Source organism: Canis lupus, chromosome 20 (genome assembly GCF_003254725.2).
Source record: "Canis lupus dingo isolate Sandy chromosome 20, ASM325472v2, whole genome shotgun sequence".
NCBI classification, from domain to species: Eukaryota; Metazoa; Chordata; class Mammalia; order Carnivora; family Canidae; genus Canis; species Canis lupus.
The window spans coordinates 3,002,602-3,026,796 of NC_064262.1; the positions used below are offsets into that span (position 1 = coordinate 3,002,602).

Consider the following 24,195-nt stretch of genomic DNA (forward strand, 5'->3'; position numbering starts at 1 on the left):
TTCCCAACAGCAAACAGGAGCTTGTCCAGACTCTAAGCTTAAACACCCCTCCCAGGCTAGGAGCCCTTTAGATTTGTCCTCAACTTAATGCCTAGCTTTGTGTCCTTGGCCAAGCCCCTCCCTTCCTCCCTTGCTTGAATTTGTTCTGCCTCTGTAGGAAGCAGGTTGGCTTTAGGAACACAAGCTTTGCACTAGGAGATGGATCTTGATGGACTGGAGACAGGAGCAGAGGAGGCGGGGTGGGGGGTGGGGGGGTGTCGGAGTGGTAGAGTGGGCAGATACCTATTAGGACCTGGAACAGAGGACCCTCCCCTCCTCTAAGGCTACAGAGGAGCAAGGAATCTCCTAAGGCCTGGACCCAAGCCTGGTCACTGCACAGGCTGAGCAGGGGCAAGAGGGGCTTGCTATCTGGGAGCCCAGCCAAGGGGCCAGACAGCCATGTTTGAGGCCTGTCCCACCTATTCCGGGGAAACCGTTGGGGTCCTGGCCTGACTTGGCCACGTCGAATGGCAGGTGAAGGCTGTCCTGTTTGTCTCTGAGATTTGTTCTTTAAAAACAAAGGATGGGAGGAGATGCTCCACTGCTCTAATAAGCAAGCTAAGTATTGAAAGGTGGGATTCACGTGTCCCTGAACTGAAAATTTGGAGCAATTTGGCAATACCTATTAAAGCTGGATGACCCAGCTAAGAAAAAAAAAATGCAAGGGGAGATGCCCAAAATGATACCATTTACAAAAACCTGAAAAATCATAAAATATGTTATCAGGTTCAAGAATGTGTTTTTTTTTTTTTTTTTTAAGAATGTGCTTTTAACATCCCATTTATGTGCAAGTAAAACCTGAATGAAAAGGATACACACCCCTGAGGACCTTTCGTGTTACAGTGAATACTAACAACTCAATAAGCCCAAACCAACATGGAGGCCGCTGTGAAAACGCTCCCACCTCCAGGGCTCAGGGAGCTGGGGCGCGACCCACCACAGCCCACTCCGCCCCTCGCGGGAAGGAGGGCGCTCCACAGAGGAACCCGGAGAGCCGGGAAGGAGACCCCGGGCTGGCCCCGCCCCCAGGCTCCCATTAGCGAACAGCGCGAGAGCCCCCCTCTGATTGGTGGACACTGCGATCCTTGATTTGCATAGGGCTTCGGGCTCTCGCCCTGCCCGCCGCGGGCTGCGTCTGCGCAGCCTGCTCCAGAGGAGCCCTGCCCCGCCCCCGCCGGCCTGTGCATCCCCTCTTCCCCGGAGCCCTGAGGGAACCTTCCCTTCTGGGTGCGGGTGTGGTTATTCCTATTCTGCCCGTACAGAGCAGGGCACGTAGAAGTGCTCGCAGTCACCTAACAAGTAGTTACACGTCCGTCTGTTAACGGTGAAGCAGCGGCCTCTGCTTTCAGAGAACTAACGGGCAGGGTGCGGAGAGGACAACAGATAACCATTCCAAGTAAGGGTTCAGTGCCGAGGAGGAGCCTGCAAAAGCAAATCACAGGGGCTGTGTCCAGCGCCCTTGGCAGCCCGGGTCACCCTCTGTGTCTGCTCTGCCCAGAGGCTGGGAATCTGGGTGGAGCTTAGTGGGCTGTGCCTGGGGCTTCCCGGCCAGACCCTATGGTCCCTGTGGTCAGGACAGGGTCTTGACCTCTGTGTCCGATTCTCTGCCCAGCTTTGTGTTTAGCAACCACTCAGCTTGGTTTTCAGCTAAAGGATTCACAAAACTTCCAAGTATTAAGAGTGAACAGTGCCTCAACGAAGACACCCTCACCACACACACACACACACACGCTGAGCCTTTTTGCGGTTTCCAAAAAAAGCAGTTTTGTCCACAAAAAGCCCCAGGGCTCCATATTTGTGACAAAATCCATTCCTGGGGACTGATGCCAGGAGAAAACAGTAAGATCCAGAACTTCCCCTGCCAGCAGCATTTTCTGAAATGTAGACAGTATCAAATATAATTTATTCAGAGAAAAATACAATGTTTTAAGAACTTAATTCCAAAAGGCTGACAGAACCCAAAAGCTGAGCAGAAAACAGCCTTCTGTGAGCAGTAACAGGTCAAGCTGAGAACCACACGGGGTCTAGCTTGGAGAGAAGGCTCCACCAGCCACACACCAGGTATAAAGGCCCCTATGAATTACTGATGGTGGGCGGTCCCTCCTCTGCCCAGGCTGCCATCTGCTCCACTGTGGGTTCCTAGTTGCAGCCAGGAAAGCTATCCACTCATGAATCCACAACTGTCAAAGCAATACTGCTATCTCATCCCAAAGCAAATCCACACACATAATAAGCAACAAAATTGAGTACAGCAAATCACAGTCTTGGTCTCTCAAAGTCCCTGATATTGGCTGTGAGGCCGCTTGGCTACAGGCTCCTCTTCCTTCTCCTGCTTCAGCCATCGCTCCAGGAGTCCTGCACTTCCTCTCTTGGTGGGGAATGGGCTCTTTTGTAGGAACTGGCTGGACCACTGGGGCACATCTGACTCTGCCTTTTGGGGTGTTTTGGACTCTTCCTTTTTGGGTGACTTTGTGGCCAGCCATTTCATCATCTTCTGGCTACTACCACTTGCCTTGAGATCCTAGGAGAAAGAGGAAAATGCTCAAACCACCCAGCTTAAGCTTTTGGGAAAAGGCCAACTGCAAGGTAAGACTAGAGAAGAGGAATTAGGTACTGACCCAGCCTTGGAAGAGGTTACTGAGAGCGAGACTGGGCCCAGTGGTCAGGAGTGGGGAGAAGGGAGGAGCAACTGAGTATACTCCAAGAGGTGCAAGGAGTAGGGAGTAGCTCTTACAGCAGGCCTCAGATGAAGTGTGTGGGACCAGTCAGAAAAGAGCTGATGGGCAATCCAAACAGGTGCAGAGAAAGAAGAATTCTCAGGGAAGAGGGTATATTCAGTGTGCCCAGGCTGAGTGTGGGGATATCAAACTGGAGATGTATGGCTTCAAGCAGTCACCGTGATTAAGGATTCAGCTAAGGCTGAACAGGCTGACCTGTTTCCCCACTGTGCAGCCAGCCTCTCCTCGACTGGCACTGCTTCCCCCTCCAGCTCTTACACTTGCACCTCAACCCTAAACTGAAGGTTTTATATTCATTTAAATGCCACCTCTCCAGAATTGAGAATTCTTCAGGGGTAAAGACCATGGCAGAAATGGGGCAGTATCTAGTACAAAATGAATGTGTATCATTACATTTTTAGAGACCTCTAGGGAATAGAGGGATCAGGATTGCAGGAGTTTGCAGAGAACTGAGACAAAAGAAAAAAAGATGACACTGCGTATTGAAAACTTAGAAACTTTCAGAAAAATGAGGTGTAGTAGCTATTTTGTAATCATTGTCCTTAACACTTCTCAGGCATTCTAAGATGTCTATTCTTGGAACACTCAGAGCCATGTCCTACTTAAGTCCCTCAGTATCACCTGGAAACAACTTCTATTCCCAAACCTTTGCTCTGGAACTTTTGTTCCCACTGGAGGTCTCTGGCCTGTTCACCTTCCCTTCAGAATATAACTATTCTTTCCAATTCTGAAAAGTTAAAGTTCATGGCAGGAATGTTCTCAAATCCTCCTGAAGGAGTATAAGGATTGGAACTCCTCCAACTTGTAGCTGGGAAAACAAAGGTACAGAAAAGAGACAGAAAAAAATTCCACAGTTGCAGACAAAGATACAATTGCTGACAAGGGCTCTTTTGTCTTTCTTAAAATCACCCTCCAGATTAGGAGTCCTCAAATTTGGCTTATCAGATTCGCTTAATGACACAGAAGCCCAAGCCCAGCCCTGAATACTGACTCAACAGGTCTAGATAAGGTCCAACATTTATATCTTGAAAGAGTTCTCCTGAGGAGTCTAAGTCATAGCCAGATTTGAGAATAGTGCTCTGCTCCATCTTACCATACATAAAGAAATGTGAGTCTTGGGTGGTTTAGATTAAAGCTAATTGTGAAAGGCCATATTCTAACTGAAAAAGCTATCCTGGCAGAAGACAGAAAGCTCAGAAAGGACTATCAGAGTCACAGGCCCTTACCTTTTTGACCAATAGGTTGACAGGAGCAAGACATTTAGGAGTGTTGTTTCGGGAGTTGTTCACCACGGAAGAGACTGGATGGAAGGTGATGTTCTCTGTGGGGTGGATTAACTTCAGAGCTTCCTGAGTTGAGACCTCACCAAAGTTAAGCCATTTAGAGACTTCTTCCTCTCCATCTAATATGGCAGGCATCCTAGCCAGTGAGGTAGAGACATTGGTTAGGAGGTAGAGAGAGGGTAGGGAGACAGAAGGAAGACTTGAGTCAGCACAAATCAGCCTAAGGATAAACTTGTCCTCTTTTTACACCTCCTGTGCTGATCTGAGGCCATGTGCTCCCTGACCACAACTTGATAGGGAACAACATTCAACCCTTGGGAGCTAGCTTACAAAGTTTATGGCAAAGACAGTGAATAGTGCTATGACAGGATCCAGTGCATTCCAGTGTACTAGCTAACCAACTGGTGAACATTCTGTGATGACTCAGATGCCTAAAATTAAAGGGAAATTAAAGGGAAAATTTGTCTATCAGTAATAATCTCTAGATTTACAGTAAGAAAGAGCTATTTACATAATTGTGAACTACCAGAAACTATGCCTCAGAAAGCAAGGATGCTGCCTAAGATGACTCCTGATATCTACCCAGGGAAATGTTAGGAAAAGACCCTGTGTTTAGCTTCCAGTTTTATGTCCTAGACCAAGGGAAAGCATGCTACACATTCACTGGTGGAACACTTGATTTTAGGAGATATATGCATAAACATCTATTTTAATAATTATTAGAACTTCAACAAATCAAACGTTCACTTTCAAAAATATTTTAGAATTGGGACATCTGATCTGAGTGGCTGTTGGTTAAACGTCAACTCTCAATTTTGGCTCAGGTCATGATCTCAGGGTTGTGAGATGGAGACCCACGTCAGGCTCTGCACTCAGTGGGGAGTCAGCTTGAGATTCTCTTCCTCTGTCCCTCCCCCTGCTTGCTAGCTCCCTCTCTGAATAAATAAATCTTAAAAAAAATTTAGTCTGTGAAATCCAGATGCATTTTCTGATGAATGGCATCTCTGCATTGTATTATAGTTTAACTGGAAGTAAATGGGAGCACTTAACTTTTCTTAACAGTGTATAAAATAATGTTGTATTAAAAAAAATCAATGGGAATTTATTATTTTTTTAAAAGATCTTATTTATTTATTCATGAGAGACAGAGAGAGAGGCGAGACACCAGGGAGCCCAATGTGGGACTCGATCCTAGGACCCCGGGATCACGACCTGAGCCGAAGGCAGACGCTCAACCACTGAGCCACCCAGGCATCCCAGAATTTATCGTAAATTAGTGAGAAATACAACCACTATATCATATGAAAGTATAATTTCACAAAGAATGCTTAGGACAAGGCTAAAATAGATAATCCTATCATGTACAGCACTACATTCTTTTCAGCAAAACATCAAGTATCACTTCTGAGGGCACCTGGATCTGGCAAAACCTGTTAGTGACAGACAGTCAATTCTACTAATGCTTGTTTTTAAAATGTGGTCTGTTCCAATGTGATTGATGTATTAGAGAGCAATTTCAGCATAATGTAAATTTCTTTTTTTTTTTTTAATTTTTATTTATTTATGATAGTCAGAGAGAGAGAGAGAGAGAGAGTCAGAGACATAGGCAGAGGGAGAAGCAGGCTCCATGCAGGGAGCCCGACGTGGGATTCGATCCCGGGTCTCCAGGATCGCGCCCAATGACAACATTGTGAAAGTAAAAGGAATGTCTATGGTTGCAATAACTTCAAGAAGTATCATGAAGTCAGTATCAATCAGGTCTAAAGGAACAGAAAAAAATGAAGAGATTCTTCAGCATATGGATTGAATGCCAAACAGTAAAAAAACAAAAACAAAAACAAAAACAAAAACAAAAACAAAAAAAACCCCTGTAAGCTCTCATAAGTTTTATTTATACTTAAAGGCCTGGATGGCTTGGTGGTTTCAAACAGTGATTAAATTTCCAAAACTTTCAGTGTCAGGAGAAGACATTAGCATGGATGAAAATGCTGCTAAAGAATTTTCAGGGGGATCCCTGGGTGGCGCAGCGGTTTAGCGCCTGCCTTTGGCCCGGGGCGTGATCCTGGAGTTTTGGGATCGAGTCCGGCGTTGGGCTCTCAGCATGGAGCCTACTTCTCCCTCTGCCTGTGTCTCTGCCCAGCCCCCCATGTCTATCATGAATAAATAAATAAAATATTTAAAAAATAAAGAATTTTCAGCAGTTAATACAGAAGTTAATTGCAGGAAGGGGCTATATACACTGGATTAAAAAGTTCACTTTTGATTAAATATGTATTTATTATAAATGCATGCCCTGAAGAACAACATTTCTTTTTTTAACTCTGAGATCATGACCTGAGACTAAGGCAGACACTTAACTGAAATGAGCTAGCTACCCAGGCACCACCCCCTAAGGAACATTTCAAAGGCAGAAAAACTTGCCCCAGGACTTACGGCCTTCACAATAGCTCATAAGTTACAACTTCTCCGACACTCATTTTCCACAAGCAAATTCTGCAACTTTCTAAGGTAAAGTGCCATATTTAATGTAATATCTATGTAGATAACTGTGGAACTGTTAATAGGTTCCTATTATTTTTTAATGTGTTCCTGATGAATTTTTAGGCATTGTCCTCTTTTTTTAAAATTTAATTTAATTTAATTTAATTTAATTTTATTTTATTTTATTTTATTTTTTTTTTGGCATTGTCCTCTTAACCCACACTTTTCTCATATGTTCTTGGGTTTTCACTGTACAGTTTGGCATAGTGTGGGGACTTTTTTTTCATATTATAGCCAAACTCCACAAAGCAACTGCTACTCTCTAAATTTCTGCATACATAGAAACATTGAATCCAAAGCTACCTATCTAAAAGCAGAGGACAAATCCTAAATCCTCTTCTGAATGCTTTTGGACCTAGGTATTAGAACTGTAACTTACCTAGGGTGAATGTCATTCAAGCTCTTGCAGGAATCTACTGTGATGATGGTGTAGGAATACAGGAGGTCTCCTTCTGGGGACTCCCAGCAGTCAAAGATCCCCGCCATTGTCAGCAGCCTCCAGTTGTCCCAGACTTTCTCCCAGTACTCAGAACTGTCCACAGCACCAATGCTACCTGACTGGAACAAAATACATGGGCAGATTAGATACTCAGCACCCCCTCCTACACACAGGCTGGGCACTACCACAGACTTAACATAGCAATCATTTTAGAAGTACTTTAGCCCATGCGCTAGCTCCTCTTGATCCACTATTGCTAAAAGAAAGAGGTTTGATGGCAAGTACCCACTGAAGCTATGGATTTATGGCTCCTTAATGCTTTCAGAATACAATCCAACATCATCAATGGGCATTCAGGCATTCCATGATCTGGCCCATCATTCCAGCTTTTACTAACAATTTTTTTGGTCTTTAAAAAAATATATTTATTTATTTGACAGAGAAAAGAGAGAGTGTGAGCACAAGCAGGGGGAGCTGCAGCAGGAGAGGGAGAAGCAGATTCCCGACTGAGCCCGACACAGGGCTCAATCCCAATCATGACCTGAGCTGAAGGCAAATGCTTAACTGATTGAACCACCCAGATGCCCTTTTAATAACAATTTTAATTTGAGCCAAACCCAGCTGTTTGTAAATAAAGCCCTTGTACAATTTCATGTCCTTGTATCTTGCCAGAGCAACTTCTTCTGCCCAAAATGTCCTGCCATTTCTCATCATGCCAGCTCCTACCTAACATTTAAGATTCAGTTCAGGTATCCCTGGGTGGCGCAGCGGTTTGGCGCCTGCCTTTGGCCCGGGGTGTGATCCTGGAGACCTGGGATCAAATCCCACGTCGGGCTCCCGGTGCATGGAGCCTGCTTCTCCCTCTGCCTGTGTCTCTGCCTCTCTGTCTCTCTCTGTGTGACTATCATGAATAAATAAATAAAATCTTTAAAAAAAAAAAAAAAAGATTCAGTTCAAGACCTAGAACTTAGAAAGCTGGAAAGAGTACCCCCTCTACTCTAACAATAAGAAAAAAGCTAGATAATCTATAAAAGTCATAACTTTTTTTCTTCTTTTATTATTTTATTTTTATTTTTTATGTTCAAGCCCCATATGGAGCCCAACACGGGGCTTGAATCTATGAACCTAAGATCCAGATCTGAGCTGCTATTAAGAGTTGGACACTTAACCAACTGAGCCACCTAGGGTGCCCAAAAATCATAACTCCTTAAACTCATCAGAAAACAGGTCACTGGGCAACCAATTGGCATAAACTTTATGGAAAGAGAGGGGCTTCCAAGGGAAGATGAAACATAAGTACTGGCTTACTGGAGACAACAGGAGGAAAGCAAGGCCTTCATTCAGGTAAAATTATCATCAAATTGCTAAAAACAGTGTATGGGCTAGCCTGAGAGTCCAGAACCCCTGGAAGCTGCAGACATTAGGGGAGTTTACATCAGTTTACAGAACTCTTCTCCATGAGCCTCTCCAGCTGCTCACAAGAAAGACAGGGGCAGAGCAGGAAACCAGAGAAAGCCTTTCTTGCTGGTCCATGCCTAGAGGAGGGAGGCCTCACTCTCTTACACCAAGGAAAGGCATGAAGCCTCACCCAATCACTTCTCCTCTAAGGAGCAAAAGCCTTAAGGGGCCAGGGTATAGGTAATACAGCCTGTTGCCCGTAAGATACAGGTAAGACCCACTGAGTCTGGGGAAGGGTAGAAGATCCCTCCTACTCGAAGCAGCAGGATTCCCGAGAAAGCCTGAGCCTGACACCAAGGGTCACAGATCTGTTGAGACTGAGGCTGTATGAAGACAAGAAAGAACACTCTCCCACCTTTTAGATCAGCAAGTACCACATGAACAGCAACAGAAGCCTAATTCTGGGGAAGGGGCAAGAGCATAGAGATCCTCTCGAAAGCACAGGCTTAAAGGGAGGTACTATAGTTGAAGGAAGCAGGGCTACTGAGAAAAACGCTCTGGAAGTTTACTCTTACCCTGAACACAAAATGGCATGGAGAAATTTAAACCCTGTAGTGGGGATCCCTGGGTGGCGCAGCGGTTTGGCGCCTGCCTTTGGCCCAGGGCGCAATCCTGGAAGACCCGGGATCGAATCCCACGTCGGGCTCCCGGTGCATGGAGCCTGCTTCTCCCTCTGCCTGTGTCTCTGCCTCTCTCTCTCTGTCTGTGAGACTATCATAAATAAATAAAAAAAAAATTTTTTTATGATAGTCACAGACAGAGAGAGAGAGAGAGAGAGAGGCATAAACACAGGCAGAGGGAGAAGCAGGCACCATACAGAGAGCCTGACGTGGGACTCGATTCCGGGTCTGCAGGATCACACCCTGGGCTGCAGGCGGCGCTAAACCGCTGCACCACCGGGGCTGCCCGAATAAAGGTAATTGTAACAACAAAACCAGTTTAGCTCCTGATAAGATCGACTCAATCTCATACATTTATGGCTTATTAGAAGAATAAATGTATCCATTTCCAGATGTAATTATCTCAGTCTCTGGCAATCAAAAATTTTAAGACTGGGCAGCCCCAGTGGCGCAGCGGTTTAGCGCCACCTGCGGCCCGGGGCGTGATCCAGGAGACCCGGGATCGAGTCCCACATCCGGCTCCCTGCATGGAGCCTGCTTCTCCCCCTGCCTGTGTCTCTGCTTCTCTGTCTCTGTGTCTCTCATGAATAAATAAATAAAACCTTAAAAAAAAAAAGGACTGGAAAAATTCTAGTCATTATTTTAAAAAACAAAACAACCACACACACACAAAAAATACCAAAACCAAAAGCAGATGCTCAATCACTGAGCTACCCAGGCATCCCCACTATACAGTTTAAAAGGGTGAATTTGGGCAGCCCGGTGGCTCAGCGGTTTAGCGCCACCTTCAGCCCAGGGCCTGATCCTGGAGACCCGGGATCGAGTCCCACATCGGGCTCCCTTTGTGGAGCCTGCTTCTCCCTCTGCCTGTGTCTCTCTGCCTCTCCTTCTCTCTGTGTCCCTCATGAATAAATAAATAAAATCTTAAAAAAAAAAAAGGGTGAATTTTATGATATGTAAGTTACTTCTCATAAAGAAAATTATGATGATTAAAAAAATGAACTAGATAGTTTCTTGGACAAACAAAAATAGAATTCATTACCAATAGGCCTGAACTACAAGAAGTATTAAAGGAGTTCTTTAGGCTGAAGGAATATGATACCAGATAGAAACTTGGATCTACCCAAAAAAGTAAAGATCCATGGAAATAGCTAAAAATTAAGGTAAATGTAATACTTATTTTTTATCACTATAAAATAATTGTTTAAAGCAAAATAGTAGCAATGTATTGTGAGTTTATAGCATATGAAAAAGTAAACTGTATAACAATATACCAAAAGATAGGAGGATTCAGAATGCACTATTATAAAATTCTTACACTATTCAGGAAGTAGTTTATTCTTTGCAGACTTTTTTTGAAAGATTTTATTTATTTATTCATGAGAGAGAGAGACAGAGACAATGTTCAATGGGCTGAAGGCGGCGCTAAACCACTAAGCCACTGGGGCTGTCCTCAGATACATTCTGATAGGTAAGAAAAACTGGACAGAATTGAGAAAGTGCCATCCTACTTAATCCACACAAGTGCCTAACAGTCTCTCAAGAAGAGGGGATCCCTGGGTGGCGCAGCGGTTTGGCGCCTGCCTTTGGCCCAGGGCGCGATCCTGGAGACCCGGGATCGAATCCCACGTCGGGCTCCCGGTGCATGGAGCCTGCTTCTCCCTCTGCCTGTGTCTCTGCCTCTCTCTCTCTCTCTCTCTCTGTGACTATCATAAATAAATAAAAATTAAAAAAAAAAAAAAGAAGAGTGCCAGAGGGAAAGACTCTGAAAAGATATATAATTCCTAAAGACAGAAAAGCTAAGCTCTAGAATCCTATGGAGTGGTGCCCTCAAGAAGCCACAGAATTCTGACTTACTGCTAATTTATTTATTTACTTAAATATTTTATTATTATTTTTTTTTAAAGTAGGTTCCATCCTGGCGATCAAGTCTCAGATCAAGACTGAGCTGAGGGATCCCTGGGTGGCGCAGCGGTTTGGCGCCTGCCTTTGGCCCAGGGCGCGATCCCGGAGACCCGGGATCGAATCCCACATCGGGTTCCCGGTGCATGGAGCCTGCTTCTCCCTCTGCCTGTGTCTCTGCCTCTCTCTCTCTCTCTCTCTGTGACTATCATAAATAAATAAAAATTAAAAAAAAAAAAAAAAGACTGAGCTGAGAGCAAGTGACTAAGCCACCAAGCACACCTAAAGGATTTTATTTTTAAGTAATCTCTGCACTTAAAGTAGGGCTTGAACTTACAACCCTGAGATCAAGAGTCACATGCTCCCTTGGCTAAGCCAGCCAGAGGCCACCAATAATTCCCAATTTTTAAAAAATTTAAATTCAATTAGCCAACATATAGTACATCATTAGTTTCAGATGCAGAGTTCAGTAATTCACCAGTTGCGTATAACACGCCTGCCTTCCGCTCAGGTCATGATGCTGGAGTCCGGGATCGAGTCCTGCATTGGATTCCCTGCGGGGAGCCTGCTTCTCCCTCTGCTTATGTCTCTCTCTTTCTCTGTATCTCTTTCATGAAATAAATAAATAAGTCTTAAAAAAGACAAAACCACACCCAGTGCTCATCACATCATGTGCCCTCCTTAATGCCCACCATGGCCCCCCCCCCCCCAAAAAATGCCCATGGCCCAGTTACCCCATCCTCCCACCCACAATAATTCCCAATTTTAACAAAGCAAACTGGTGAGAATGCAAAGGCTTTAGCAACACCAAAGCAACAAATGTGATTAAAATGAAAACATGATACTGGCATGTCTGATTTGTTTTTAATTTCCTTATAATGGGGGTGCCTGGGTGGCTGAGTTGGTCAAGCAGCCACCTTCAGCTTGGGTCATGATCTTGGGGTCCTGGGATTGAGCCCCACATTGGGCTCCCTGCTTAGTGGGGAGTTTGCTTCTCCTTTTCTCCTTCTGCTGCTCCCTCTGCTTGTGCTCTCTCACTTGTATTCTCTCTTAAATAAAATCTTTAAAAAACCTTTTCCTTAAAATGTTATGTGAACAGCCTAAATTTTTTGTCTTAAAATGGGAGTTCTATGAGGAAAATGCTAAATATAATCACCATGTGACCTAGCAAATCCACCTCTAGGCATAAACCCAAGAGAAATTATAACATATATTCATATGAAAACTTGTACATGAATGTCCACGTAGCAATATCTGTAAGAGTCAAAAGTAGAAACAACGTACGTATCCATCAACTGGTGAATGAATAAACAAAATGTGGCCTATCCATATAATGGACGAGCAATAAATGAGCAATGAAGTAGTGACATGGATCAACGCTGAAAAATTATATTCAGTAAAAGAAGCCAGCTACAAAAGACTATATATTGTAGAAGTCTAAATATATTAAATGTCCAATATAGGCAAATCTACAGAGATCAAAAGACTAGTGGCTGTCAGGGCTGGGGAGAATAGACATGGACACTGACAGTTAAAGGACATGGGGTTTCTATCTGGGGTGATGAAAATGTAAAATTAGCAGCGATGGTTGAACAACTCTGAATATACTAAAAAATCACTGACTTGCATACTTTAAAAAGGTGAATTTTATGGTGAATTATACCTCAATAAAGCAGTTATTTAAAAAGAAATTCTATGAAGAAAGAAACAAAGTGTGCCTCTTTGGATTAGCTACTATTGACAATACCTTTTCTGTTTTGGCTTGGGGGAAGTAGATGAAGTATGGCTGTCTTTCACTAGTAACCTGACATCGCTGCCACTCGTAGAATCCATCTGCTAAAACAACACAGCGTCTTCCTTTTCCAAGAGGAACCTGAGGGAAAATGTGAGCAAAATACAGTTTTAGTGAGAGAATATGTCATGGGCTTGAGTTGAAATCTCAGGTCCACCAATGTAGGACCTTAGGGCAGTTATTTCTGTCCCTCACTTTTCCTATGCATAAAGTCACCATTCACACAGCTGTTGAAAAGATTAAATAATGTACTACAGCCTCAGCTGCATTTAATTTTAATGCATGAGGGGTGCCTGGGTAGCTCAGTGGTTGAGTGTCTGCCTTAGGCTCAGGTCATGATCCCGGGGTCCTGGGATTGAGTCCCGCATCGGGCTCCCTGCAAGGGAGGCTGCTTCTCTGCTTCTCTGTCATAAATGGATAAATAAAACCTTAAAAAAAAATGTAAGTGCATGAGAACCTCCAAATGAAAGCTGTCTACCTGGGGGGGCGGGGGGGGGGAGAGGAAACTGTCTAGCTGGACCCATTCAACCTACAGAGGATGAGAAGAAATAATAGTTTTGTTTCAAACCATTAAGTTTTGGGATGACTTACACAGTAATATATATAATAGCACTCAACATTATTAGCAACTGGGAACACACTTTCCAGGAGAATCTTATTTCCTGGGTATATAAGGCATTAATAGCTCTGTTGGAAGAAAGAACAGAATATGCGCATTTTCCATAGACCTGTGACCTACCTTAAAGGAACGTTTCTCCATCATGGTATCACTACGACAGTTGGTAATGTTGAATGGCAGCTTGGAAGGATCACTCTCTTTGAACCATGATGGGACCAATCCCCATCTCATGGGAGCAATGATACGCTCAGATGAATCTGCACCCTGCCATGGGAAAAGATAAGATCCGTGAGGAGATCATAATGAAATTTAGAAAACCAATGGCTCAGCGGTTGAGTGTCTGCCTTCACTTCAGGGTGTGATCCCAGATTCCAGGATTGAGTCCCACATCGGGCTCCCCACAAGGAGCCTGCTTCTCCCTCTGCCTGGGTCTCCACCTCTCTCTGTCTCTCATGAACAAATAAATAAAATCTTTAAAAACAAAACAAAACAAAACAAAACAAAAGTAATGGGGATCCCTGGGTGGCTCAGTGGTTTGGTGCCTGCCTTTGGCCTGGGGCGCGATCCTGGAGTCCCGGGATCGAGTCCCACGTCAGGCTCCCTGCATGGAGCCTGCTTCTCCCTCTGCCTGTGTCTCTGCCTCTCTCTATGTCTAACATGAATAAATAAATAAATAAATCTTAAAAAAAACCAAAAAACAAATGTAGCACATGCATTATATTACTATTAGTATAAAAATACAAAAATAACAGAGATTATTAAAAGGAAAAGATTCGATTTGAAAACAATTTTAATGATTTATCACAATGTGAGTAACTTAAGTTCTTCAGCATTTATTAGAATGTAAGACATACTACTTGGGTAGGGTGGGACACAAAATTTAGTTTCTAGGGCGCCTAGGTGGCTCAGTTAAGCTTCTGTCTTTGGCTCAAGTCATGATCCCAGGGGCCTGGGATGGAGCCCTGTATCAGGCTCTCTGCTCAGTGGGGCATCTGTTTCTCCCTCTCTCTCTGACCCTCCCCCGTGCTCATTCTCATTCTCTCTCAAATAAATAAAATCTTAAAAAACACAAAAAACTCTTCAAAGAAGTTTAATTTTTTTTTTAAAGAGACATACAGAGAGAAGCAGAGACATAAGCAGAGGGAGAAGCAGGCTTCCTGTGAGGAACTCGATCCCAGGACCTGAGCCAAAGGTAGACAGACACTCAACCACTGAGCCACCCAGGTGCCCAAAGAAGTTTAGTCTCTGTAAATGTTTACTTAGTGCCTCTTATGAGAGTCATAGTACTAGGCCTAGCAGTATGTGGTCCCAGCTCTCAAGAACTACATATCACAGACAATGATAATACAATAAGGTAAATGCTATGATCTAGGGATACACAGGGTGCTGTGGGGCAAATGAAGGAGTGCTTAACCTCAAAAGGATTGCACTATAACATATGAAGCCACAAAGACATAAAAATATTAAAACATGGGAGTGGCAGCAAAGGAGTTCAATGAAGAGTGATCTGTAGGAGATGGAATGGAGAAGTATCAACTTGGAAGGGACAGAAAGGACAGGGGTGGTGGTGGGGTGGTTCTTAAATCAGATCTCACAAGAGGTACAGAATTACACTGAGTGTGGAGCCTATTAAAAAAAATAATAAAAACATTAAAAAAATATTTATTCATTCATGAGAGACAAAGAGACAGGCAGAGACACAGGCAGAGAGAAAAGCAGGCTCCATGCAGGAAGCCTGATGTGGGACTCGAACCCGGGCCAAGCTGAAGGCAGATGCTCAACTGCTGAGCACCCAGGCATCCCCAAATAAAAATCTTAAAAAAAAAAAAGATTTCAGAAAGAAAGATAGAAAGTGTGCAAGTGTGGGGAGGACATAGGGAGAGGGAATCCTCAAGCAGACTCCCCACCGAGCATGGAGCCCAATGCAGGGCTCGATCCCAGGACCAAGATCATGACCTGAGCTGAAATCAAGAGTCAGTTGCTTAACTAACTGAACCACCCAGGTGCTCCTAAATAAAATCTTTAAAAATAAAATGAAACAAAGCAAAAACAACAAACAATGTTGGGCTTTCAGTTTCTAAAGGGTTGCTCCAGGTAAAAACACTGCACAGTACTACTTTTTCACTGCTGGAGAAGCAACATGCCTGGTGTATCCTCTCACAGAAAGGAGGGAAGATAAGGAAGCCTGTGCATGGATTTTTTTTTCCAGATTCCTACTGGTGTTTTTCCCTTACTGATTCTATTATGTATTTTTTCACTGTAATAAACCTTAGCCATAATATGCCTTGTATGCTGAATCCTTCCTAACGAATCTTCAAACGTGAGGGTACACTTAGGGGCCTCCAACACATCCTTGTTTAACTTTTTTGGGGGGTAATTGGCCCCTTGAGAATCTGATGAAACCTATAGATTATAATATCTGTTTGCATGCACACACAATTTTTTTTTTTTAGATTTTATTTATTTATTCATGAGAGACAGAGAGAGACAGAGGGAGAAGCAGGCTCCCTGTAAGGAGCCTGATGTGGGACTTGATCCCAGATCCCGGGATCACACCCTGGGCCAAAGGTAGATAGATGCCCAATTGCTAAGCCATCCAGGCGTTTCCCCCCTCCCCCGCCCACTATTCTATATGTGTACACTATGGGTCGGGAGACACCATGAGCAGAGAGCACATTCTGGGTGCTATCATAATGGTTTAGGGATAAAAATACGGTGGGTCTCATGATGGTAGTAGAATAAAAAACAACAAAAGATAGACTAAAAATAAAATTGTGAATGTAAATGTAAAAGAAAACAAGACTGTTTAAATTTTCAAGCCTAGATGACTGAGCTAAAGAGAAAAGTCTGAAGAGGGGCATGATTTGGGGAAAGGTCAGGTGTTGAATTTCAAATAATAACTGGAAGTCTGGAGCAGTTTAAAGAGATGGTTGCAAAATCTTTGATACTCCTCTCATTGACAGGTGAAGGTGAATGTTCCCTCCCCTTGAATCTGGATGGGCCTGTGATTCACTTGTAACCAACATAATGTGGCACAAGTGACACTATATGATTTCTAAGACTAGGTCAGAAAATGTGTGTCAACTTCTTCCTTGCTTATGGAGACATCGCTTCTGAAGCTCTGAGCTGCCAAAGAAGAAATCCAGCCACCCTAAAGACTGTCATGCTGCAAGGAAGCCCAGGCTGCATTGTGGACGGCCATGGACTAGCTAGAATTACTAAACCAAAACAAGCTCGGACTTGCGTCCCTCATTTACTCATAAGGCTGAGAGCCCAAACGGTAAATAGTTGGTTGATGCTTGAGAAAGGGCTTGAGCAATGGTTTCCGGAGCTCGCTTATACGTGATCACCCACATAATACAATTGATATAATGTGTTCTAGCCTGATGGTAAAGTTAAATAGGGGTCTGTGCTATTCTTACTGGTCTGTTAATCATATCTATTATCCTTTTGAAAGCTATGTACCTAGAATAGCATGTTTATCTATTAACTAGGACCCTCCTGTGTCAGTAGGGTCTGTCATGCATGTAGGTATTCCTTTATCTTTGTTCTGCTTGTGCTATATAATACCGTAAGAAGCTTGAATAAAGTTGACACTGCTTGGACACCGTGTCCCTCCTGTCCCCATCTCTTTACATTTTTTTATTTTCCTCATCCTCTTACCCTCAGGACCCTGATCGTGTTGCCACAGAGTGCGCAACACTGCATGGAGAGGCCACATGTAAATGTTCTGGTCAACAGCCTCAATTGAGAACCAATGTCAACTGCCAGATAAATGAGTGAAAATGCTTCTAGATCAGAGGTTAGCAAATTTTTCTGTAAAGGCCAGATATTAAGTATTGAAGATCTTGGAGGCCCTGTTGCAATTATAATATAACTATTGTTACAGGGACAAAACAGCCATAGACAACGGATAAATGAATGGATGTTGTTGTGTTGCATAATATTTTATTTACATAATAGTCAGAGGGCCCTAGTTTTCGGATTCCTGCTCTAGATGATTCTAGCCTCAAATGCCAGGCCTTCTCAGCTGAGACTCAGATGTCAGGGAAGAGACAAACCATATCTGTAATGCCCTGTCCTCATCCCTCACTGGTGAACAAACGTAACAAAAGGTCCTTTAAAGTCAGTTGAATAAAATCCAAGTACAGGTGTTTATTATGTCCAAGAAACATTTAGAAATATGGAATTAAAACTTAGGAGAGGGGGATCCCTGGGTGGCGCAGCGGTTTAGCACCTGCCTTTGGCCTAGGGCGTGATCCTGGAGACCCGGGATCGAATCCCACGTCGGGCTCCCGGTGCATGGAGCCTGCTTCTCCCTCTGCCTGTGTCTCTGCCTCTCTCTCTCTCTCTCTCTCTCTCTCTCTCTCTCTCTCTCTGTGTGTGTGACTATCATAAATAAATTTTTTAAAAAATCTAAAAGTTAGGAGAGGGACACCTGGGGGCTCTGCATGGAGACTGCCTCTCTGTCTCTCGTGAATAAATAAATAAAATCTTACACAAACAAACTTAGGAAAGAGGCAGCATGAGGGATCCCTGGGTGGCGCAGCGGTTTGGCGCCTGCCTTTGGCCCAGGGCGTGATCCTGGAGACCCGGGATCGAATCCCACGTCGGGCTCCCGGTGCATGGAGCCTGCTTCTCCCTCTGCCTATGTCTCTGCCTCTCTCTCTCTCTGTGTGTGACTATCATAAATAAATAAAAATTTAAAAAAAAAAAAAAAAAAAAGAGGCAGCATGGTACAAAGAATGGGTCAGCAAGCTTTCTCTGTGAAAGGCAGATAGTAAATATTTTTGGCTTTGTGAATCCATAGTTTCTGTTGCAATGACTCAAGCAACTCAACTCTACTACCATTGGTATGATGAAAGCAAAGAATGAAGGAGCATATCTGTGCTCTAATAAAACTTTATTTACAAAAACAGGCAATGGGCTAGATTTGATCTGAGGACCAGTTTGCCAACTGCTGGTATAGAGCAAAGAATAAGGCCTTTGCAAGAAGATCCTTGTTCAAAAATCTTGTCTCTGCTACTTATGAGATTGGACTAGTCTCAACTCCCTGGACCTTCAAATGTCCTTATTGAAAAGTAAAAGTAAAAGTCAACTTATAATAAAAGTAAAGTGAACAATACCTACCTTGCAGGATCATTTAAATGCATGACATGAAATACACAAATTATAGTTCAATATTTTTCTAAGGTTAGAATTAAAAATAAACAGTAAAATTTTTCTATGCAAAGGTGATTGTTAAAGCCATGAGGATAAAAGTTTCTTAGAAAGTACATCAGGGTGCCTGGGTGGCTCAGTTGGTTAAGTGTCCAACTTTTGATTTTGGCTCAGGTCATGATCTCAGGGTTGTGAGATTGAGCCCAGCATAGGGCTTGGTGCTCAGGGGGGAGTCTGCTTGAGATTCTCTCTCTCAGATTGATAAATCAATCTTTTTTTTTTTTTTTTTTTTAAGATTTTATTTATTCATGAGACACACAAAGAAAGAGAGGCAGAGACAAAGGCAGAGGGAGAAGCAGGCTCCATGCGGGAAGCCTGATGTGGGACTTGATCCTAGGACTCCAGGATCACAACTCCAGGATCATGCCCCGGGCCTAAGACAGGTGCTTAACTGCTGAGCCACCCAGGTGGATGCAATTCTAAGAAAAGAATCATCAGCAATGGTACGGTCTCCAACGGGCTTCCCTTTTGTTCAAAGCTAATCCCTCCACTGTGCTCCTGGTAAGATCCTGTCCTGTTTCTTCTAAAATCTTCCCTGGGGGCACCTGGGTGGCTCAGTGGTTGAGCATCTGTGATCTCTGTGGCCTGGGATTGGGTTCTGCATCCGGCTCCCTCCCTATAGGGAGCTTGCTTCTCCCTCTTATGTCTCTGCCTCTCTCTCTCTCTGTGTGTCTCTCATCAATCAATGAATGAATGAAATCTTGCCTGTATCAGATAATCCTCTTCTCTCTCTCACACACATACACACACTCCATTTTCATTATTCATGGCAGTTAGGTTCTACAAAGTCACTGGAAACATTTTATTAGGGAATACTGAACTGCTACTCTTAGGGGAAATATAAGGTTAGGTTCCCACTTGTGTATGGAGACAATATTTTTATCAATTGATCAATATATAACCTGTTCTGTATGTATTTCTGTTTAAAAACACTTTAATAGGGCAGCCCGGGTGGCTCAGAGGTTTGATGCCGCTTTCGGCCGGGGGTGTGATCCTGGAGATCCGAGATCGAGTCCCCTATCAGGCTCCCCGCACGGAGCCTGGTTCTCCCTCTGCTTGTGTCTCTGCCTCTCTGTCATGAATAAATAAATAAAATCTTTTTTTTTTTTTTTAAAGGAAACTATTTGTAGCAAATAATATGGAAGTAAGTGGAGATGGGGTGGTAGTGAGCAGGTTTCTTTTATTTAGGGTTAGGATGAATATTCAGAAAGTGGAGCTTTGTCATTGCATGTAAAAGTGGGCATAAGGTTGCACAGATGTACTTTGAAAACATGCCTATAATGTATCTGATGTTACGTTAATGAAGCCTGTGTTCCTCCTAGGGCAGAGACTTTAACATAATGAAGCAGACTCTGGGATCATGACCTGAGAGGATGGCAGATGCTTCTCCCTCTGCCCTTCCCTGCACTTGTGGGCACTTGCGTGTGCTCTACGAAATAAATCAATCTCAAAAAAACAAACCCCCAAACCAAGAAAAACCGCTTTTGTGAATCCTTTGAGAATCAAACGTGTGAAGCAGAAGAGCCCCCTACCCAGAGGATAAATGATTTAACATTATACAATAGTGATCTAAATGATCTCTCATCAGGAATTTACAAGACAATAATACTCTAAATTTGAAGTTCTCAACATGCCCTTTTATTTATTTATTTTTTTTAAGATTTTGTTTATTTATTTGAGAGAGAGAGAGAGAGAGCACGAGCTGAAGAAGAGGCAGTTGCAGGCTCCTCACTGAGCAGAGAGCCTGACGTGGGGCTCGATTCCAGGACCCCAGGATCATGACTGGAGCCAAAGGCAGATGGTTAACCAACTGAGCCACCTATGCACCCCTTAACATGCAATTTTGACAACCCGTCCCCACCATCAAGATCTAGTGGGGAGAAAGGAGGCATCTGGTGGGTGAAGGCCAGGAATGCTGCTAAACATTCTGCAATGCACAGGACAGCATCCCATCCAAAATGTCAATAATGCCAAGGTTGATAAATCGTATCTTAAAATCCCACTGTTCAGCTTTAATGTTAGTGTGTTCACTGGACAGTTATAAGCCAAACCTAAACATGAGGCTTCCCCCTACTGGGAACAATAAATAGAAAGTAGCTGAGAAGCCACAATATTGAAAATATTGCTCAATATTAGTCATCTTTTCCTCTACCCTTTTGGACTTGTGTAGAGCTGGGGTAAATAAATGAAAGAGGAAGTAATTTGCAAACCAGTGGTTTTAAACGCAAATGTTGCAATCTATACACATGTGCTGGCCACTGATGATATGGATTAACGAAGACCTGAAATGATTCTAATTTTGTTTTATAATTTATAGGTTTCAGACAAATGGAATCTCATATATTTAACAAAATTAGGGAACTCCAGCAATCTTAAAATTTATTAGAGATGTGGAGTCAAAAAACACTGCATCAGTAAATTCATAACACTGATGGAAAAGAGAGGGGGTTATGTTTACTAGGGGCTCTACCTTCTCCATTTCTAGCTCTAGAAGCATCCACTGGAGTGGAGAAAGTGGTCTGGACCTCAGTCCCAGCTCTGTCCCCTCACTTACTGGGTAACCTAAGATAAGTCACAATCTCCCTACGTTTCTATCTTTATATCTGTTAAACAATTTTTTCTTCTAGCTAACGTGCATTCTATAATTCTACAGACGTGATATAGAGAGAAGCAAGGTCAAAAAAGGCACATACATTTAATCTGTCTTCACTTCAAATTAGGCCTTCCTTTATTTTTATTTTTTAAAAGATTTTATTTATTCATGAGAGACACAGACAGAGAGGCAGAGACACAGGCAGAGGGAGAAGTAGGCTCCATGCAGGGAGCCTGATGTGGGACTCGATCCCAGGACTCCAGGATCACGCCCTGGGCCAAAGGCAGGTGTTAAACCGCTGAGCCACCCAAGGATCCCTAGGCCTTCCTTTAAAACATGTTTTATTCTTTCCTTTCCCAGTTAAGGTTCCCCATGATATTTATTTTTTATATTTTTAAAATACTTTATTTATTTATTCCTGAGAGACACAGAAAGAGGCAGACATAAGCAGAGGGAAAAGCAGGCTCCCCGACTTGATCCCAAGATCACGACATGAGCTGAGGGCAGAAGCTCAACCACTGGGCCACCCAGGTGCCCCTCCCCATGATATTTAATTTTGATTTGTCTCATTAAAAAAAAAGTTTTTTTAGTTTCAATAGGGAAGGATTGCACCCAATAAAAATAGCTCAAGAATAAACTATTTCATATATATGGCTTCATTCAACCAAAAAGATCAATGTTATTTGGTATGCTTATTCCAAATAATATAGAAATGAATCTTGACTATCACAAGAATTCTGACAAGTAGCATAGGTATAACTGACTTTATAAAGTGATTTAAGCATTATGGATCAAAGAGAATAAAAATCCAGGATGGAAACAATCATGATTTTTTATCCCTATAAATGCCACTTAAAATGCTTAAGACATGGAGGGGCCCCTGGGTAGTGGAGCCAGTTGAGGATCTGACTCTTGGTTTCTGTTGAGGTCTTGATCTCAGGGTTCTGGAATGGAACCTGGGGACCAACTCTGTGCCCTGTGTGGAGTTTGCACGGGATTCTCTCTCTCTCTCTCTCTCCATCTCCCTAACCCCTCTCCCTCTGCCCCTCTGTTCCTGTTGTCTCTTTAAAATAAATAAAATCTTAAGTAAAATAAAATGCTTAAGGCATGGAGAAACCATTGATTTCTGGAATTAAGCATTTTATTTACCGCACTGGTGCCCACCTGCATACACATACACCCACACACACATTCAGGAGATAAAGAACCAAAACAGGATTTTGAATTATTGGGCATGCCAACACTACAGAGGTAAATACTATAGAAACAATGAGTGCAATTAAACCTCAGATACCCAAACCATCCACCATCCACATCGGTTCTTAGCTTCAGTAAAAGACAAAACGACTGAAAACATAAGCAGAAAAAAAAATCACCAGAGGTGTTTCAGATTAGCTCATCTTAATCCTGCTCTAGCCTAGAGATTCTGGGTCAGCTGGGTCGGTAAGGGGCATGAAAGTCTTTTTTTTTTTTTTTTTTTTAAATACTCAAAAGACTGATAATCAGTAAGGTTTCGAAGATGTGGTCTTAAAAAACGTATTCAAATAGGGGGGTTCTAATCCCTTTGCACGCATTACGACTAGCCCTCAACTGAGCCTGAGGAACACGGCGCCATCTTCTAAGATGAGCAAATACCGAGGACACTTCTCCTTTGCACCGGGGCGGGGGTGGTGCTCAAGGAGGCGGGCGTGGGTCGCGGGGGGTGGGGGGGTGGAGATCAGACCCCGCGAGCCGAGGCGGAGCGCTCGCCACACCAAGCCCCGCCGGGCCGGAAGCGGGCGGGCACACAGCGGCGGTTACCTTCTCCAGGTGCAGTCGTGACAGGAGCACTGGGCTGCTGGACTGCGGGCTCTTGTTGTACGACGGGCAGTACTTGTCGGGGTCCTTCCACTCGGGGAGCCGCTGCCGGCCCTGCCGGTCCCGGTAGGCACACGCTCGGGCCAGCACGTCCTTAGGCAGGTGGCAGGAGGTGCGCCCGCACATGCTCGCGCGCGGCCCGGCGCGGCCTGCAGACCGGAGCACAGCGGGGACGGTCACCGCCCCGATCCCCCGCGGGCCCCCGCGGCCCGGCACAGCCTCGCCAGGCCCGGACGCACGGCGGGGAGGCGGCGCGCCCGGAGACGCCGCAGGCCGGTCTGCGGTCAGGGCAGGAGCCGCACGCCCCGGCTCCGAGGGACCCTTTCCGGCCTCGGCGTCCCGGCCCCACTCCTCCCCTCCTCCCTGCCGACTCTCCCCTCCGGGCTCCGCCGCCGAGACAGGGCACGGGGGGGCTCCCGCCCGCCAACCTCTAGGACTGCAGCCGCCGCCGCCAGGGGTCCCGCCTTCCGGCGCAAACTCCACCTGCTCCTCACCGGCTCGCCTCCCGTCCTCCGCGGCCTGCCCGCCCCGCCTCGCCTCGCCCCGCCTCGCCTCGCCTCCCCTCCCCTCCCCTCCCGTCCTCCGCGGCCCGCCCGCCTCCCCTCCCCTCCCCTCCGCTCTCGTCCTCCGCGGCCCGCCCGCCTCACCTCCAGTCCCCTCAGCTCGCTCCACGTCCACCTCGGCCGGCTTGCCCGACCGCCTTACCTCGGCCGCCTCACGTCCACCTCCGCCCGACCGCAGGCAACGCTCTCCGGCCGCAGGCTCTCAGTACAATGCCGCCCGGCGATCCGGCGCCAGCCCCGCCCCCAGCGCGGTCGGCCCCGCCCCCGAGGGGCCGCCGGATCCCGCAGCGTCCCGCGCCCGCGCAGGAATCTGAATCTTCTTAAAGTACCCCAGGAGGAGGCTACGGCTGGCTTTGGAGGCTGCCGGCTCCCTCCATCTTGGCCCGGCCCCCTGCGAGGTTAAGCCCCGCTTCCCCGGCCGGGCCGCAGCAATGGGCGGGCGGAGACCTCCGGTGCGTCCCAGGGAGCGTGAGGTGCCCGCCTGCACAGAGGGAGCCAGAAGTAGTGCACCGCATCCTCGTGGTGAGAACA

The 24,195-nt window shown here is 44.9% G+C and overlaps 1 protein-coding gene across 6 annotated transcripts; it reads right to left on the reverse strand.

Moving 5' to 3' along the window:
* Positions 1–1,921: 1,921 nt before the first annotated feature.
* On the reverse strand, positions 1,922–23,942 carry HMCES (5-hydroxymethylcytosine binding, ES cell specific). Of its 6 annotated transcripts, none has more exons than XM_025448389.3 (7): positions 23,807–23,942; positions 23,045–23,250; positions 13,552–13,695; positions 12,768–12,893; positions 6,981–7,159; positions 4,004–4,196; positions 1,922–2,560 (listed from the first exon to the last, which is right to left on the reverse strand). In XM_025448389.3, exons 2-7 carry the CDS (start codon positions 23,225–23,227, stop codon positions 2,312–2,314), a joined length of 1,074 nt encoding a protein of 357 aa, XP_025304174.1. In that variant the 5' UTR covers positions 23,228–23,250; positions 23,807–23,942; the 3' UTR covers positions 1,922–2,311. The 6 variants fall into 6 exon arrangements, with proteins under 6 accessions (XP_025304174.1, XP_048953602.1, XP_035558363.1 ...); XM_049097645.1 differs by having other exon boundaries at positions 23,749–23,846; XM_035702470.2 differs by lacking the exon at positions 23,807–23,942 and adding an exon at positions 23,530–23,631.
* Between the last annotated feature and the right edge of the window lie 253 nt (positions 23,943–24,195).